This window comes from Vipera ursinii (genome assembly GCF_947247035.1).
Source record: "Vipera ursinii genome assembly, chromosome: 2".
NCBI lineage: Eukaryota > Metazoa > Chordata > Lepidosauria > Squamata > Viperidae > Vipera > Vipera ursinii.
In genome coordinates this window covers 71,920,325-71,936,499 of record NC_139513.1, presented here as the reverse complement: position 1 = coordinate 71,936,499, position 16,175 = coordinate 71,920,325, and the positions used below count along the sequence as shown (strand labels likewise).

Here is a 16,175-nt window from a genome sequence, read left to right as displayed (position 1 = left end):
GTGGGTATGGCCAGGGTGGGCGTGGCCTACTGGGTGGGTGTGGCTAGAGTGCATATGGCCTACTGGGTGGGCGTGGCTAGAGTGCGTATGGCCTACTGGGTGGGCGTGGCCAGCTCCACATCGTTCACATCAAGGGTGCCTATGGGGGCCTGGGCAGGAGTGGGACAGATCTGAGGGTCTCTGGCAGAAGGAGGGTCTCTGGGCCAGGGCCAAGGTAGTGGGGGCCGTTCCCTCACTGTTTCCAGGATGGCTTCGCGTGCCACATGAAACCACTTCGCGGGCCGGATCCGGCCTTGTGTTTGACATGTCTGCTATATGCAGTCACCATTGCCCTTTTTCTCTAAACATTCTAGAGGAAAAATGATTTTACATCTTTTATAGTTGGTCCACAAATTAACAGCCACATTTGGGATCAACATTTCTATTGTTAAGTAAGGTGGGTGTTAAGGAAGTTGTGTTCGATTTTATTTATTTATTTATTTATTTATTTATTTATTTATTTATTTATTTATTTATTTATTTATTTATTTATTTATTTAGCTAGCCACAGTTGCTTCCTGCCTTGACTTTGCTTGTCAGAAGCTGGCTGGAAAGCTGGCTGGAAAGGTTGCAAATGACAATCATTGACCCTGGCATGCTGCAACTATCGTAAATACGTGCTGGTTGCCAATTGCCTGAATTTTGATCACATGACCGCGGAGATGCTTTGATGATTGTATGTGCAAGGATGGATAATAAGTCACTTTTCTTTAGTGCCGTTATAACTTAGAATGGTTGCCAGATGAATGGTTGTAAGAACTATCTTTATTGATCAATGACATTTGTGCATTGTGGAATGTTAATTGTTAAACTCCACTTATAGTTTTAGATTTAAACTTCTCTAAACCAGTAGTAGAAAGCACTAAGATTTGTAGACCCTAGTTCAGACCTGAGTAGTTTACAGCCCTCAGGCTACATCTGGTCCTTTGGCTGTCACTGTCTGGCACTCAATGAAGTTAATCGGAAATTAGAAATCAAATGTAAAAAGTATTTTGCAAGGGGCAGGAGAAGAAGCCGAGTCAGGTCTGGCTCTAAACAGTTGCTCTGCGTTCCTTCAGTCAGCTTCAGAAAGCAATTTTCAGTGCTGCCCAGCACTCGTCCCTCTCCTGGAGTAGCCTGAGGAGTTGAGGTGATGGAGCTTCAGAACATCAAATCAAGTTACATTGGTTCAGTGCTCCACAACAATCCCAGTTTCTCATGTGGCCCTTGGGAAAAATTATTTCCCTAGAAGGTTGAGATTCCACAGACACATATGAAAGTATATTAGCCTACTAGAATTAGACTTGTTTCTGTAGGTTTTACACAAGTAAGGGCATTCTCAACGTGTTAACCAGTACCTGAGGTTCTCAGTATAAAGTATGGTGAGTGATAGTGGTGAATATGTACTATAAATATAGATGTGCTATAAAAGACCAGTGCAATTCTGCAGGATTAAGCAATCATAACAGTAATGATGATCTAATGAAGAATTGTTTTTTGTTTAAACATTCCGATGATCACTTTTGGGACAACAGCTTTTTGCCATCTCTCTCTGCACCCCCTGTGCAACCATATGCATATATACTCTGGAGAGTTTATAAGTTGCTTAAAAAGCTACACCTTTTCCCAGGATTGCACAGATCCCATAAATTAATATCTCTTTAATTGTTATGGGTAAGATGCAACTTGTTTAAGTTAGAGCCACTAAACTCTGCAAGTATATTTATGTTGGATCTGAAAGATTTTTCATGCTTTCAAACTGAATATTGGTAGTCCTCAAATTACAATAATTTGTTCAACGACTGAAGTTACCAGGGCACTGAACAAAAAGACGACCTGCGTCAAAGGTTACAAGCATTGCAGTGCCACTGAGTTCGCATGATAAAATTTCGGCACTTGGCAATCCATTGCTTCAACTCCTCTATCTGCCTACATCCTCACATCTATGCCCTTTTGGTCCCATGCCTCCCTATACTCTGCCACCTCAACAGACCTTTGGGTGCTCCATGCTGCTGATGAATTATGCCCAGCCTAGCCCTTTGCGCCAAGAAGCCCCTTTCTGCAAATCCAGCAAAAGCAAGCCCTTTTGCACCATGCTTCTGGGCCAGAGCTTCCTGGCCTTCTGCGGATCTGAGGCTGTTTCTGGCTTGTTTACATGTTTCTGCTTCTTGGGGTTCACCAGGAACCTCTTCCACAGCCCAGAGAATGGCAAGAAGCAGAAGTAAGAAGCAAGCAGGGAAACAAGAAACATCCCTAGAGCCATGCTGTGCCAGGAAGCCCCATTCTAGCTGGGCCGAGCAGCGTGGTGCAAAGGGACTTTCTTTTGCTGGCTTTGTAGTGCAAAGGGTTGGACGTATTTCAATAGCAGCAGGAAAAAGAAGATGGGGAAGGTCATTTGGGGCAGCGGAGCTCAGGGTATCAGGGGTGTCAAGAGTACAGAACGGTGAGGGCATCTGCAGTTTCCCAGGGTGTGGCAAGAAGCCTCAGTACCATGTGTTTCTGGGGTTTCTTGCCACCTAAGAAGGCAGGATGCCACCTAACAAGGAGCAAAAATGGAAGGAAAATACTTAGGTGGCTAGAAGGAATTTGAGGCAGTCCTTTACCTTATTGAAAAGGGACGCGGTGGCTTAGTGGGTTAGGACACTGAGCTTGTCGATCAGAAGGTCGGCAGTTTGGCGGGTCGAATCCCGAGTGCCCCGTAACAGAGTGAGCGCCTGTTACTCGTCCCAGCTTCTGCCAACCTAGCAGTTCGAAAGCACTTAAAAATGCAAGTAGAAAAATAGGGACCACTACGGTGGGAAGGTAACAGCGTTCCGTGCGCCTTTGGTGTCTAGTCATGCCGGCCACATGACCACGGAGACATCCTGGGACAAGCGCTGGCTCTTCGGCTATGAAACGGAGATGAGCACCGTCCCCTAGAGTCGGAAACGACTAGCACGCATGTGCGGGGGAACCTTTACCTTTACCTTATTGAGGCTTATTACATTATTACCTTATTACCTTATTGACTGTTGTGGGGGAAATGAAAGGTTGAAGTTATTTGATGCTGTTCTATCCCTATTTTTTAAAAAATAATGTATACCACTAGTCCCCAATCTTTCTGGCCCGGTTTTGGAAGAAAAATTGTCTTCCATGGAGTTGGGTGGGGGGATGGTTTCATGTGTAACCTAGATCCTGTGCATGCTCAGATGAAGCTTCACTCACTTGCCTGGTGCTTGTGTAGCCCAGTTCCTAACAGGCATGGACTGGTAATATGGCCCTGGGGTTTGGGACCTCTGTTGTATACAACTGAATAGGGCTAAAAGAGATCTAATGTCAAGGCTTCAGCCTTCATATGCATTACTTTCTTTCCTAAGTTAACTCTGTAGTATCCTGCTGCATAAGTCAGGATAATGGAAGGGACAAAGAACAAATGTTTCCATACCTGTGGTAAGGGATGAGCAGTGAAGTAACTATGAGAAAGAATGTCAGTACTAAAGAAGTGATGTTGGCCCTAAGGTTGAGTTGATTTTTTAATGAATTTGTATCCTTCCAATTTAATAACTTAAGAACTGCCAGCTAGTAAGAAATGGTACAAAACATCTATATATTGGGGTAGGGCCAACTTTTCTACACCTTTACTAGAAGAATAAAAGGAAACAACAAAACATTTATATTTATGTTTATTGTTCTTAGTGCGTTTGAGTAAATTATATAATTGCTCAAATTCTTGCAAACTAAGTTTACTAGAAATAGTTTTGAGCCTTAATTTCAAACATATTTTCTATGTGCGCTTTTATCTAGAAAGGAGTGAAGTGTCCTAAATAAATCATGTTATGTTAAGAGTAAAATAAAATTCTTCAGACCACTGCCAAAATAAACAATTTTAATGAAAAATTATAATAGCAAAGGAATACTGTCAAGAATATTATCATTGTTTCTATCTTTATGCAATTGTGAAATAACTTACGAAATGTAATTTTGCTGTAAAATAGTGTAGTATGCTTTTAGTTCCCTTCCAACTGGTAATAAGTAGAACATAACATTGGAAAGATAAGATGTGGAAGTTTACATATATTGAAATAGTGCCTTGTATCAATAACCGTTTCTTTGAATGTTGAACAAGGAATTCATTATATAGGAGAGCTTACAAGAATTCCTTTTTAAAATTGTGATAAAACCAGGTTTAAGGAATATTCCCTGTCTGAAGGAGCATGCAAGATAATTATGGTGGCCTCTTAAACTCTCTAAAGTTCCCAACTTAATTTATTGTGAGACTATGTAGATTGTTACCTTAACTCATTAATATTTCAGGTATTCCATGTTGAGTTCTTCTGGGAACTATGGTGACATAAGAGTGCGCAAGTTTACTTATCACGTCTGTCGTATACTACCACCTCTTAAACTACCAAACTTCACTATCTTCTGCGGATCTTACTGTTGAACAGCTCTGTTAAAGTTAGAGAAGAACATGCTGATGTGTAGATTACAAACTCGAAGGACATTATGAATAACACTGTCTTTATTTCTACAGTGGGAGCCAAGAAGAAAGATTTGCTCCCGGGTGGAACAGGGATTACTCTCCTTCCCTTGATAGTCTTGCTCAAGAAAGACACTCTGGCAACTTCTCTGGCAGAGAATCACTTCCTTTTGATATCCAGGGACTCCCAGGCATCCTCAATCCTCAGTTTGCGAACAGAGAGGAATCTACTTTCAGCTTTGGAGGTAGAGATGGACCACGTAGTGACTTCAGAGGTGGGGAGGGTCATATGCATGATTTTGGAAACAGAGATTACTCGCCTTCAGATTTTCAGAGTAGGGATGATTCACAGTTGGACTTCAGAGCTAGGGTACCTCTCCTTCTAGACTTTAGGGGTAGGGAGATGTATCCTGGAAATTTTCAGGATAGAGAAGGCCAAGCTGTGGATTATAGTGGAGATATTCCTCCTATGGATTATAGAAATAGGGATACTTTCCGAATGAACTATAGAGATAGGGAAGCTCATACAGTGAACTACAGAGGCAGAGAGGATACTTCATCAGAGTGTCGTGCTAGGGGAACATCTGATTTGGATTTCAGAAATAGAGACGGATCACACCCACACTTTAGAGCAAGAGACATGCCTGAACAAGATTATAGGAGCAGAGAGCAACCATATTCAGACTTTAGGAAAAGAGATGTACCTGATACAGATTTGAGAAATATGGGTGCAGCTGATTCAGACTTCAGAGACAGAGATGTACCCCACTCAAATTTCAGAAATAGGCCAAAACCTCAGGCTGATCAAGATTTTAGAGCTAGGGATGCCCCATCATCGCTGGATTTTGCAGAAAGGGAGAGACCCTCAGCAGACTCAAACGTTGTAGATTTCCATCACAGTCAATCTACAGCACAATCAGCAGATAGAGAATGCAAGATAGAAGAGACTGTAGTTATTAGAGACAGGTCTTCATTTATTCAGAATGAGGATTTGCCACATTCAGAATCAAGAGCCAGAGAAGAAGAAGAACCCCAAGAACAAAAAAAGACTGAATCTTCCCTAGAGTTCCAAAATAGCCGCAATCCTCTTCCCAATCTTCCGGACCAAGATAAGCCCACTCAGGGCTTTGTTAGCAATCAGGAGATTTCTGCAAAAGAAGAGCAAGTAACTGAATTACCTGGACTAAAAGAAAAAAGTGATCTGGATTTCCTTGGAAGGCAGGATACAGACTACAGGGGCATTGAGTATCGAGATGTAGACCATCGTCTTCCAGGATGTCAGGTCTTTGACTATGAACACGGCAAATCTTTTGCTGAGGGGAAATCTTGTAAAGATTCTCCACCAGATCTTCAGGTACGCAATTTATTGTAAAATTTCTATCTTAATCATATTTATAAAATGCTTACTAGAAGATGATAGCACTTTAAAATAAAAGCTGTGAGCTGTAATGAAATTAATTCTCCTTTAGTCCATTACACCTCACTCCTTGCATAATTAAACCTGTAAATTGAAGTGTCGGTATTCTCACATGAGATTATTTATTAATTGGGTTTATATTTTGCCTTTTCTTGACTTTAAAATGATAGGCATAGTTTTCTCTGTTCCAGGTTTTTCTCATAAAAACAATCTGATTGGTGTGAGGGATAATAGCCAGCCTAAATCCATGGTTGAAGGTGGATTTGAACCTATAAACCTTTACTTCACATTTTAATCAATAGAACACTCAGTCTTCTGTACAGCTTTCTGTGCCTAATTTCTTTAGTTCTAATTTTTTCTCATAAATTGATGTCTTTTACATGCAATCTTAGCATATTGATGATAAAATGTTTTATAAAATGTAAATAATTATGGATTATAGTGCACCTTTTTAGGGGAATTTACACACTTTCAACTATGTTTGACTTGTTGCATCTTTCCTCTGGTTCACTATTGACTTTAAAATCCTTTTTAATTTTATTTTGAAGGACCAGGATTATAGAACCTGTCTCAAAGATACCAAGCCAAGCAAGTTGATTCGCCTAGGAAGAGTGCCTGAAACTGCTACAAAAGATGAGGTAAGTTGTGTTTATGAAGCTTACCTAGTAATAGATGATACATTAACTGTATATTATAGCTTTGTGTTTCTCAGTTCCAAATAATAGAAAAACAGAATTTAATAATGCAGTTAGAAGGGGTTTCAGGGACTGTAGAGAGAAAGGAAAAAATGTCTGCAGTTTCTTTTGACTATGTTTCTTTTAATACTGGAATGCTTTATTTAATAGGAAGACGATATATTTGTTTTGCCCTGATTTAACAAAAAGCAGGATTAGGTTCTCAGCAGGGTAGTTTGGCGTTGATCACAAGACTTTGTCTTTTCTTGGGCTGTTCCAAATTCCTTCAATGTCTAATCTGTATTTTATAATTAAAACAGATTAACTTTTTAATATCCTTAAACAGCAGTTTTTTCTGAACACTATAATCTGAGGTACAGTGGCAGATCAAAGCTTTATAGGTAGTGCTCACTTAAGGATGGTAATTGAGATTGGTAATTGATAAGTGATGTGGTCATAAATTGTGACATCACATGACTGTGTCGACTTGTGACAGAAGTTCTAGCACTTGCACTTGCAATTATTAGGTGACTCCTATGCAGTTGCAGCATCCTGGTCATGTAGTCACCATTCATGACCTCCTGCTGGCTTCCCCATTGACTTTGCTTGTCAGAAGCTGGCAGTGAAGGACACAACTGGTAATTGTGTGATTTAGGACATTGCAAACTTCATAATGTTGAGCCCTTCCCAAATGCCTGAATTGCAATCATATGACTAGCAGGGAAAGTACAATAGCTGGAGAAATGATTATAAGTCCCTTTGTTCAGCGCTGCCATTACTTTGAATGGGTGGAAATATGGTTGCTGAACAAGGTCAATCTGCACTATAAGAGAAATTGAAGGGGAACACCCCCCCAAAAAAAAAACGTAGCAAAAATGAATTTATTGTGACAGTGTTTGCTGTACTTTAGTTTACATTGTCAAGTGCTTTCCATTTTCATTTCCATTAATGTGAAACCATTGTTACTTGTTTTGGGGCCAAACAGAATGAATATTCAGTGTTAAAATGGTCAGTGTAATGTAGGCTCTACCACTTAACTGGACACTTTGTTTTTATAGATTCTCAGTGCTTTCCAAGCATGTGATGGAACACCAGTGAAAAACCTGCGTCTAAAAGATTATACCACAGGTGGGATTTTTTTTCAATTTTTTAAGTTTGTTAGATTTACATTGTTTCTATAATTATTGATCAGGTGATCCATTCTCCCTTATCAGTACAGTTTTTTCTTGCTAGCATTATAATTTTGATTTTAAGAGGAATTTGGGGCATATGGTCTATTCCAGTGATGGCGAACCTTTTGGAGACCAAGTGCCCAAACTGCAATCCAGAACCCACTTATGTATCGTCACGCCCATTGGGTGGGCGTGGTAACGGCAGACGGTGGGACTAAAAAGTTCAATCAATCAATTCCAACTTTGCGAGATCTTTTTTTCCTGCGAGAAGTTGAAATTGATTGATTGATTGAACCTTTTTTTTGTTCACATGGTGGTGGAGGCTTAAAGCAAAAAGGTTTTATAAAACCCAGCTGAAAGCCTAGGACTGGGGCGACAGTGTGCGTGCCTACAGAGAGGGCTCTGCGTGCCACCTGTGGCATCCGTGCCATAGGTTCGCCACCACGGGTCTATTCACTTGCCTTTTTACTGGATTGATATTTTCAGGATTAGGTTTAGGAAACTGTTGCAAATCACCCGTTCTAGCTCTGCATTAATATTCGTAGATACTTTTGAAAGACAGAATATAAACTTGTTCTAACATAAAATTCAAGAACTAGTAAAAGTTTGTCTTCAGTGACTTTTAAAAAAATAATAAATGGTCTCTGGAGTACTTTTCCTATAGCAATCTCAATAAAAATAGTCTTACACTCATAGAATTGGAAGGGACCATGGAATCCTACCTAGTCCAATCACCTGGAACATATTCAGGATGTATTAGAATATCTGATAGATAACCTTATAGTCCCTGTTTGAAGACCTCTAGTGAAAAAGAATTAACCATGCAATGTGGCAATACATTAGGAAACAGTTTGTATAGTTAGGAAGTTCCTCCTGATATCTAGCCTCAACCACCTTCCTTATAATTTCAATCCACTGGCTTTTGTCCTCTGTTCTGGGACCAGAGAGAATAAGTCCACTGCCTCTTCCATAAAAGAACTTTCCAGATATCTGAAGACAACTGTCAAACCTCCCCTCAATTTTCTTTTCTGTAAGCTAAAGATAGCCAGATAATTCGATTGTTCATGATATTGCTCGGTTTTCAGATCCTATCTCAGTAGCGCTCTGATGAACCTGTTTCAATTATCATTGTTCTTTTTGAAAATGGGGTCTGACCAGATCAAAGTAAACAACTTTCCGTGATTTGGACTCTGTTCCTGTTAATGTATCTGAAGATGTATTGGAATGTTTGATATAATATCCTTAAAAGATTCCTCTCATCAGATTCATCAGGTGCAAATAATTCTAAACTGATCAATAAAATCTTTACTTATAAATACTTGGGTGACTATCTTTTTATTTCAGAGAATGGTTTGTTGACAGTTTCCTGGCTCCAATTCTTATGTCCATTACTGGTATCAGATGATTTTTATTAGGGAACATTTGTAATATGCTGGCATGGAATAAATATTCATAAAGTTCAACATGATATAGAATCAGGGATACAAACATTGCAGATCTTATAGGGCAAAATATGCTCTTGTGGGGGAGTTTTTTTTGTTCTTGTTGCTGCGATCTGTTTTGAAAGCATCTAGAAGACTAGTTGGAGTCAGCTGACTAATGTAAATTTCAGCACTAAGTAGTGCTTGCTTTTTAGACATTTTGTGACATGCAGAAAAATGTACAAAGAGAAAAATCTATAGCAATACAGAATTCTGTTATTATCCCACAAATTTCTGTATATTTAACTTACGTATATGTGACCTATCTGCTCTTGGCATGAAAAAGAATAATTTCCCAGAACTAAAATATTCATCTTTACAAGCTTTTTTTTCCAATCTAAGTTCATTATTTGAAAGCAGAAACTTAATTCAGTAATTTTTATGAAATACAAAGCCATGAGCTAATTCCTTCCCCCCCCCAAGTTTTTTATTGAGTTTTCCAATATTACATTTACATATTTGGAAAGCAACGTGGCGACTGGGTACAGCAATTCCGTGACATTTAAATATCATCAATACAAATCTCAGAGTATTGCAAAAACTAATTCCCTCTCTTTCCCCCATATTATACACTGTCTCATGTTCAAACCAACCTAATTCTTATTCTATCAATCAGACAAAAAAAAACCTTTCTAACCTTCATCAATAGTCTTCAGTTTATTATGCATATCTTAATTAATTTGACATTCCATCTTTTAGACAATCTATTTCCTGATAAGTTTTTCTTAACTTTAATTTTCCTTTAACATTTTAAATTTAATGTTTAATCTTGGTAATTTCCAAATTTTAAGTGACCCCAATTTCTATCACAATCCCCCCACAGTTTAAGGTTCCAGATACCTTGTATCTGTACATGATTCTCTTCATCTGCATCAACCAATTAATAATACAAAGTAATGTTTTTATTTTTCTAGTAATTCTCAAATATCTTTGCACTTAAAATTTAACAGCCAAAATTTCTTCTTGGTTTTACTTAACCTTTATCTCAGCCATGAGCTAATTCCTTGCTGTCTTGAATAATAAGCAAGACTTTTAGAAGGTAGATTGTGGGAAATCTTTCCCCCTGCAGATGTGTACTTTTATATCACTTTTGTCAAGTATAATATTCTGATTAGTTTAAAGTCTGGTTCACATACCTGACTAGTATTATTTATAATTTTATATTTTGGGGGCTTTGTTAATAATGTCAAACATCTAGTAAAACCACCATGTTCTGTGTAATCTAGTCGCCTTATCTTTAAGGGGGTGATGGCATATAAACTTAATAAAATAAAATAAATAAATATTATTCTTGGTTAAATCTAGGTTCTGTTTTCTGAGTGCTTCCTGATGTTTTGTAATCTTGATGTGGACATTGCCACATGATGCACAGCACTGCAAATGTTCTGTGCAGATAGAAATAAAAACTACTTTGGATATAGCTTACTACAGAGGTCCTTAACCTGTGGGCCATGGCCTACTACCAGGCCCCGGCCTATTTACAACCAGGCCACATGAGTGGCAAGCTGGTGTGTGCACATGCAGCCCCACTTGCGTGAGTGGAGCTGCGCATGTGTGCCGGCCCGCTGCTCACGCAGCCCGGTTCCCCTCTCCTCCCTCCCCCCACCCCAGACGGGCCACCAAGCCACCTGGTCCCTATACTGTAAAAGTGGAGTGGTGAGAGCAGAGGATGAATAGGACAAGCGTGCCCTGTTCAGTTTTGCTGACTCACCAAGGCTGCCTGTGCAGGACATCTGATCTGCTTTTGGAGTGTGGGCAGCCTTGGTGAGTCTGAAGGAGCACAAGACCACTCCCCCAAGGCCTTCTCTTCTTGGTGTCAAAAGCTTTTGGAATGAACAAAAGGCTTTGGGGGAGCAGGTATGTGCATACTGGACCGCCACTCACACGGCCTGGTTTCCCTCCCCCCCCAGCCGGGCTGCCAAGCCGCAAGACCTCTGGCTTACTAAGTTTGGGTCTGTCTTCCTTAGCACATGTCAGCTTTTTTAAACATAGTTTTACAAGTCCGCCGTGACCTGAAAACCTGGTTATTTGAACAGGCCGGCCTAGACTAAGGGTTTGGGGTATTTTTAACTATTTATTGTTAGAGCTAAATTAATTTAATTTTACTTTTAACTTTTGTATGTTGTATTTTAATTGCCCTGTACACCGACCGCCCTGAGTCCTTCGGGAGAAGGGCGGTATAGAAATTCAATAAATACTACTACTACTACTACTACTACTACTACTACTACTACTACTACTAATACTAATAATAATAATAATAATAATAATAATAATAATAATAATAATAATAATATTCCTGTATTATATATGTAAAGAAATAGAATAGGATAGTCATGTTTTGGGTAAGCATATATTGTTTACATGGTATGTAATAAATGGTTACTATATGCACTTATTACTATATGATGTAAGAGAACTATATTATAAGTAGTAGTAATCTGCAGAAAATGCGGTTATAAAATTGCTATCTAGATAAGGTCATTATATTGTACAGTGCTGCAAAAAGCATAGCTGTCTTAGCCCTCACAAATTGTTTTTTTTTTAAATTATTGCAAGTGTGAAGAAAATAAAATAAGCATGCTTTAAGTCACAGGTCCCCAACCATTTGGGCACCAGGGACCAGTTCCATGGGGAAAGGTTTTTCTGTGGACTGGAGGTTGCGTGGTTTTGTGTGCTGCCTGCACCCCGCAGATGGGGCTTTGCTTGTGTACGGACTGGTTGCTGACATGCCACGGCCCAATACTGGTCCACAGACCGGGGGTTGGGGACCCTGAGTAGTGTCAAACCATGTTTACTTCTGCCTCAGCAGCTTCAGTCTGTGTCATCCTTTGGATGCATGTCGACTAAAAATTCTATTTCTCATTTTCATTGTGGTTTTGCATATTTTGTGATATCGCCTAAGTTAGATTTGAACAAGATTGTATAGCAAATGCATTCCCATTTCCTTATATTAATGTGTATGACATTGGCAAATTATAGACAACCATCAAAATATTTATTTTTGGAAGATTTTGTCTCACTAAAATACTATAGCTGCCACGGAAACTTAGTTACTAGTAGTAAGTGCAGGAGATACAATAGCATATTAAAATAGGATAATCGATAAAAGTGTAGCAAGTACATGCAGATTCTTATTTTCATTACATCAATTAGATCATTCTGAAACTTGCAAAGTAGTGAATCTTTTGAGATGAAAATCCCTGAGAAAAGGAGTTTGCATTTAGTGACTTGTATCTGTTATTCAGCTGTTTTCAATGCTGATATATTTCTGATCCCAATTTAAGATTTTGGTGGTGTATTTGCTGAAGCTTTGAATGGCATTAGGAGAATATATCTTTAAAATATATCTCCCACATGCACCTGCTCATGTTTTCCAGTGATTCTTGGTGGGTATCTTCTAGATGCAACCCTCAAGGGAAGTGAAATCAGTAGCTCCACATGAAGACCCTCTGGTAGTGGGACTTTTGTATTACTCTCCTTTGGAAATGTTGGTTGGCCCTTGAGTTAATACATTTTCAGTGTCAGAGGCATTATTCTTTCCCCTGGCATTTGTACTCTGAATTAAATGGCCGTAACTGTGAACTAGTAGATTTATATTTTACATTTTTCCTGAACTAATATTAATTGTACTTTGCTATTTCTATTGTTTTGCTGCCTTTGTTTGCTTTTTTAAAAATAGAAACATTTAAGGTTATAAATAACTTGTAACGCACTTAGAGATATTCAGGTATCGGGTGGAATGAAAGCGTAATAAATACAAAGAAATCTAGAAATGCACTGTATTGTAGAAGTCAAATATTTTATAGACCTGAACAATTTCTGTGTTTGTTTTATTGATAATTTACTGAGGGGCATCTTAAAGATGCTTTAGTTTGATCAGAAAAATTATGAAGTGATAAGGTCATTTTTTTCCTTAATAAAATCCGACTAACAACTTCTTATAAAAACTAAAGCAACTTACCCATTTTTTGCAGTATTTACAACAGGGCTTTTCAACCTTTTCACCCATTGTACCACTTTTAGGACATGGCAACATCTGAGTACCACCAGTCGCCTAGTAAGGTGTCAAAAACTTGATGACCAAAAAAAAAAAAAAAAGGAAAAAAGTGATGAAGTACAAGTAGTCCTCGACTTACAACAGTTCGCTTAGTGACTGTTCGAAGTTACAATGTCACTGAAAAAAGTGCCCCCCAAGCCACAGCCGAGCAAGACACCTACCTGCCCACCCGGCTGCGCTCTTCCTCCTGTCCAAGGTTTTCATTGTTGTGAGCATTTCTGTTGAGGATTGGCAGCAAGGGTGGGGTGGGGGTGTTTGGTTTTTATCCCCCCCCTGTCTGCTGGGTGGTTGCAGCAGGTTTTGGTCACTTCACATGACCCTGGGACCCTGTGACTGTCATAAATATGAATCAGTTGCCAAGCATCTGAATGTAAATCACAAGACCCTGGAGATGCTGCAACATTCCAGCTGATCGGCGCTTCTTCTGGGCTCAGAAGGGCCAGGATCAGCACTGAGCTCCAGCTGGAGCCTGGCGCTGATCCTGGCGCTTCCGCTGAGCCCTGATAGCCCTGCAGCTCCAGCTGTCTCTCGCTCAGGCTTGTGCGGTGCTGCCACTGGTTCAGCTCATTCCCCTCCCTTGCTACCACTTTTATAGGATGGTCGTGTACCACCTGCCAGGTGCCAATGTACCACAGGTGGTGCCCATACCACTGGTTGAAAAGCTCTGATTTAGAAATCCAGCTTGTTTCTGTCTTTAATGGCCAAATATATACACAAGAGAAAAGGAATGTTTTCTGGTTATTCTTTTCCACTATAATCTTATAGTGCACTGAATAATTTTTCAGGATCAGATCTTTAGGAAGGGTATAGTATTTCAATGGGAATGGAAGAGAATGCACCTGCCTATATTGAATTAAGTAATTGTTTATATAGTTAATCTTAGGTATCTTAGAAGAAAATTATTAAAATGCAAGACTTGATGGCAACTCACTTCTTTTCCTAAGGTTTGTAGAACACAGAAATGGCATTTTGACAACTTACTCCAGCTTCATTGCTAGCCACACAGATAACTAACCAAACAGGATTCTATCACAGAAGGCAAAAATCTTGATTCTACATCTAGAAAATGATTAGTTATGTAATTTTTGAGAACTAAATGCTTGGGGAACTAAAGTTGCATTATGATATCATAATAGAAGATGTAGATGTAGATACCCATGCATATACACAGACAAATATATATACACATATATACATACACAGGGATGTGGTGGCTCAGTGGGTTAGGACGCTGAGCTTGTTGATCAGAAGGTCGGCAGTTTGGTGAGTTGAATCCCAAGTGCCGTGTAACAGAGTGAGTGCCTGTTAGTCGTCCCAGCTTCTGCCAACCTAGCAGTTCGAAAGCACGTAAAAATGCAAGTAGAAAAATAGGGACCACTACGGTGGGAAGGTAACAGCGCTCTGTGTGCTTTTGGTGTCTAGTCATGCCGGCCACATGACCATGGAGACATCCTCGGACAAGCGCTGGCTCTTTGGCTTTGAAACGGAGATAAGCACCGTCCCCTAGAGTTGGAAATGACTAGCACGCATGTGTGGGGGAACCTTTACCTTTACCTACAGTTGCAAGAAAAAGTATGTGAACCCTTTGGGATTACGTGGAGTTTTGCATGAATTGGCCATAAAATGCGCTCTAAACGTCATGTAAGTCACAACAATAGAAAAACACAGTCTGCTTAAAATAATACTACACAAACATTAGCTGTTGTCATGTTTTAATTGAACATAAGATGGAAACATTCACAGTGCAGGGTGGAAAAAGTATGTGAACCTTTGGACTTAATAACTGGTTGACCCTCCTTTGGCAGCAATAACCTCAACCAAACGTTTCCTGTAGTTGCAGATCAGACCTGCACAACGATCTGGAGTAATTTTGGACCACTCCTCTGCACAAAACTGTTTCAGTGTAGCAATACTCTTGGGATGTCTGGTGTGAATCGCTCTCTTAAGGTCATGCCACAGCATTTCAATTGGGTTGAGGTCAGGACTCTGACTGGGCCACTCCAGAATGCGTATTCTGTTCTGTTGAAGCCATTGTTTTGTTGAATTACTTGTATGCTTTGGGTCACTGTCCTGTTGCATCACCCATCCTCTGTGGAGCTTCAGTTGGCAGACAGATGGTCGTACGTTTTCCTGCAAAATGTCCTGATAAACTCTGGAATTCATTTTCCCATCAATGACAACAATCTGTCCAGGCCCTGAGGCAGCAAAGTAGCCCCAAACCATGATGCTCCCTCCGCCATGTTTTACAGTGGGGATGAGGTTTTGATGTTGGTGTGCTGTGCCTTTTTTTTCTCCACATATGGTGTTGTGTGTTTTCCCCAAACAACTCAATTTTGGTTTCATCTGTCCACAGTATCTTTTGCCAGTAGTGCTGTGGAACATCCAGGTGCTCTTTTGCAAACTTCAAACGTGCTGCAATATTTTTTTTTGGACAGCAATGGCTTCCTCCGTGGTGTCTTCCCATGTATTCCATTCTTGTTTAATGTTTTCCTTATTGTAGATGTGTCAACAAAAATGTTAGCATGTGCCAGAGATTTCTGTAGGTATTTAGTTGACACTCTAGGATTCTTCTTTACCTCATTAAGCATTATGCGCTGTGCTCTTGCAGTCATTTTTACAGGACGACCACGCCTAGGGAGAGTAGCAACAGTGCTAAACTTTCTCCATTTGTAGACAGTCTGTCTTACCGTGGACACATGAACATCAAGGCTTTTGGAGATACTTTTGTAACCCTTTCCAGCTTCATGCAAGTCAACAATTCTTGATCGTAGGTCTTCTGAGAGCTGTTTTCTGCAAGGCATGGTTCACATCAGACAGTGCTTCTTGAGACCAGTAAAGGGCAGGACAGCTGTCAGCAACACATCCAATATCATCACACTGGTTGGAGTCAAGGT

The 16,175-nt window shown here is 39.8% G+C and overlaps 1 protein-coding gene across 4 annotated transcripts in view; it reads left to right on the top strand.

Annotated features, from left to right (window-relative positions):
- Nucleotides 1-16,175, top strand: part of RBM6 (RNA binding motif protein 6) — a 91,125-nt gene that overhangs the window by 17,617 nt on the left and 57,333 nt on the right. For all 4 annotated transcript variants that reach the window (XM_083356125.1, XM_083356123.1, XM_083356124.1 and 1 more), the window contains exons 3-5: nt 4,532-5,831; nt 6,443-6,532; nt 7,627-7,696. In XM_083356125.1, the coding sequence (XP_083212251.1) occupies nt 4,532-5,831; nt 6,443-6,532; nt 7,627-7,696 (1,460 nt within the window). The remainder of the gene's footprint in view (nt 1-4,531; nt 5,832-6,442; nt 6,533-7,626; nt 7,697-16,175) is intronic.